Source organism: Sardina pilchardus, chromosome 16, assembly GCF_963854185.1.
Source record: "Sardina pilchardus chromosome 16, fSarPil1.1, whole genome shotgun sequence".
NCBI classification, from domain to species: domain Eukaryota; kingdom Metazoa; phylum Chordata; class Actinopteri; order Clupeiformes; family Clupeidae; genus Sardina; species Sardina pilchardus.
In genome coordinates this window covers 33,004,137-33,006,636 of record NC_085009.1, presented here as the reverse complement: position 1 = coordinate 33,006,636, position 2,500 = coordinate 33,004,137, and the positions used below count along the sequence as shown (strand labels likewise).

Sequence of the window (2,500 nt, the reverse complement as noted above, 5' to 3'; positions counted from 1 at the left end):
GTGTAGAAGCGCAGGGGCGTGTGGGATCATGGGAGCGCTGATGGTCATCTTCTCCCTCCAGCCCAAACAGAGACGCAAGAGGACAGGTAGGCTGCACACCTGGGGCCGGTTTCCCGAAGCCTTCTTAACGCTACGTAGTTCGTAACCTCTATCTTAAGCTCTACCTTAAGTACCTCACGCATTTCCCGAAACCTTCTTTGCTACGAATGTCTTTCGCACGTCGTTCGTTGGTAAGAGTGGTCTGGAGCACTCTCAGACCTCTCTTAGCTGCACCTTAGCAATGTTTCGACTCGCGACGCTAGTCGCCGCCACTGTACCCTACAGCAATTTCCGTTACGCATGCAACTCATATGATACAAAATCACTATTTTGGTTCGCCAATGATTTTATGTAAGTATGCTAATTTAGTAAATAGTTTCTGGAAATGTTTTCATGCAAATATGAAACGTGCACGCATTTGAGAATAGTTAAAAGCGCTTTACTCTTTGCTTCCCCCCACCGTCCTACAATGTTTAGGCCTAATGTGCGGGCTTGCTGTCGTGTTTAATGTTAACCAAAGGCACACAATACTGAATGAGGATGTTGGTCAATCAGCTGTGATTAAAAAAAGTCTACATAGCCTATTTCAACTAGAAAAGCACAAACCTCCCCCAAGCAAACACATGTAGCCTACGCCTCCTGCATCCAGACGGTGATACGAAGCACTCACAAAATTAAATAGTTTCTTCCTTGGGTCATTTCAGATCTTCCCTGGAAATTTAATCGAAATCCATCTTTAACTTTTAGAGTTAGCCTATCTTGCAAACAAACGGACAAACAAACAAACAAACAAACAAACTAGAAAAGCACTCAGAGAGCGCAGACCTCTGCTTTCAAACATGAAGCGTTCGAATCTTTTCATCCATGCGGGAAACAAACTAACACACCAACAAACAAACCCAGATGAACATATAACCTACTTACCTACGTAGATCATTTAATTTCTAGACTACGTTTTTTATCATTGTGTGCTAATAAGTTCATCCACGTTGAAGTTGCGTGAATGTTGTGGGGGCGATAGGCTATTATAAGCAATGGTTTTGGTGCAAAGAACGCTTTCATAAGTCTGTCAAGCCTCCGCGTGAAATAAAAAATCGATTTCTGAGCAATCGATGTCACCTAATTCAGCACCTTCATGGTGGACAGTGCCTTATACGTCGGACGTAAGGAGCTTTTCGTAAGAAGACTCCTAAGTGATAGTTCGGGAACCACGACTAGAAAGGTAAACAACTTTGGTAAGTTATACCTTTGGAGTCTTCGTAGCTCGCTAAGAGTGAACGTTATCGGGAAACCGGCCCCTGGGCTGCACACCTGGGGTCTGGTATTGGGGTACACCTTCTGGCGTACGGCTACAGGTGGGGTCTGGTATAGAGATTGAGAACTTGACGTAATACGCAACGCATTTTGGGAATCGGTGGCCCAAAACTTAAGTTGTTTTACTGACGTGCGGGAATAACGAAGTGCAGAATTCAATAGAGTAGAATGAAGCTTATCTTTTACTGTTTTCCAGCGTGGACAAATAATAGTACACACCATGTTTCAGACGTGACAAAAAGGCGAGGAATGGCATGGATAGCAGCAGTAAGGAAGCGCAAGATTATGTTCTGTTTTTCACACCATTTTTTCACGCTTAGTTTTCATTATTATCATGCCAGATCATAGACCCAGAACACTAGTTTACATTGCTAGCATCAGGCGAGCCAAACATACCCATAACTCTTTGTGTTTTGATGACGTTGGTCATATGTCTTAGCGATCTCTAATGGGGTACACCTGGCGTACAGGTAGGGTCTGGTATTGGGGTACACCTCTGGCACACATTAATGGGGTGGTAGTGTGGACCGGTTGGTGTGTGAGGAGTAGTGTGTGTACAGTATGTCAAATCTACAGTGTGTTAGTGTGTTATTGTGTTAGTGTGTGAGGAGTAGTGTGTGTGTGTGTGTGTGTGTGAGATCTAACAGTGTGTTAGTGTGTTATTGTGTTAGTGTTTGCGGAGTAGTGCGTGTGTGTTAAATCTACAGTGTGTTAGTGTGTTATTGTGTTAGTGTTTGAGGAGTAGTGTGTGTGTGAGAGATCTACAGTGTGTTAGTGTGTTATTGTGTCAGTGTTTGAGGAGTAGTGTGTGTGTGAGAGATCTACAGTGTGTTAGTGTGTTATTGTGTTAGTGTTTGAGGAGTAGTGCGTGTGTGTTAAATCTACAGTGTGTTAGTGTGTTATTGTGTCAGTGTTTGAGGAGTAGTGTGTGTGTGAGAGATCTACAGTGTGTTAGTGTGTTATTGTGTTAGTGTTTGAGGAGTAGTGTGTGTGTGAGAGATCTACAGTGTGTTAGTGTGTTATTGTGTTAGTGTTTGAGGAGTAGTGTGTGTGTGTGAGATCTACAGTGTGTTAGTGTGTTATTGTGTTAGTGTTTGAGGAGTAGTGTGTGGGTGTGTGTGTGAGAGATCTACAGTGTGTTAGTGTG

General features: G+C 43.3%; 1 protein-coding gene across 1 annotated transcript in view; it reads left to right on the top strand.

Moving 5' to 3' along the window:
* The window catches only part of kcnip4a (potassium voltage-gated channel interacting protein 4a), a 68,901-nt gene that overhangs the window by 108 nt on the left and 66,293 nt on the right, over nucleotides 1-2,500 (top strand). The window contains exon 1 of the mRNA XM_062516312.1: nucleotides 1-86. This exon is cut by the window's left edge and continues 108 nt beyond it. Within this exon, the coding sequence (XP_062372296.1) occupies nucleotides 29-86 (58 nt within the window). The 5' untranslated portion in view covers nucleotides 1-28. The remainder of the gene's footprint in view (nucleotides 87-2,500) is intronic.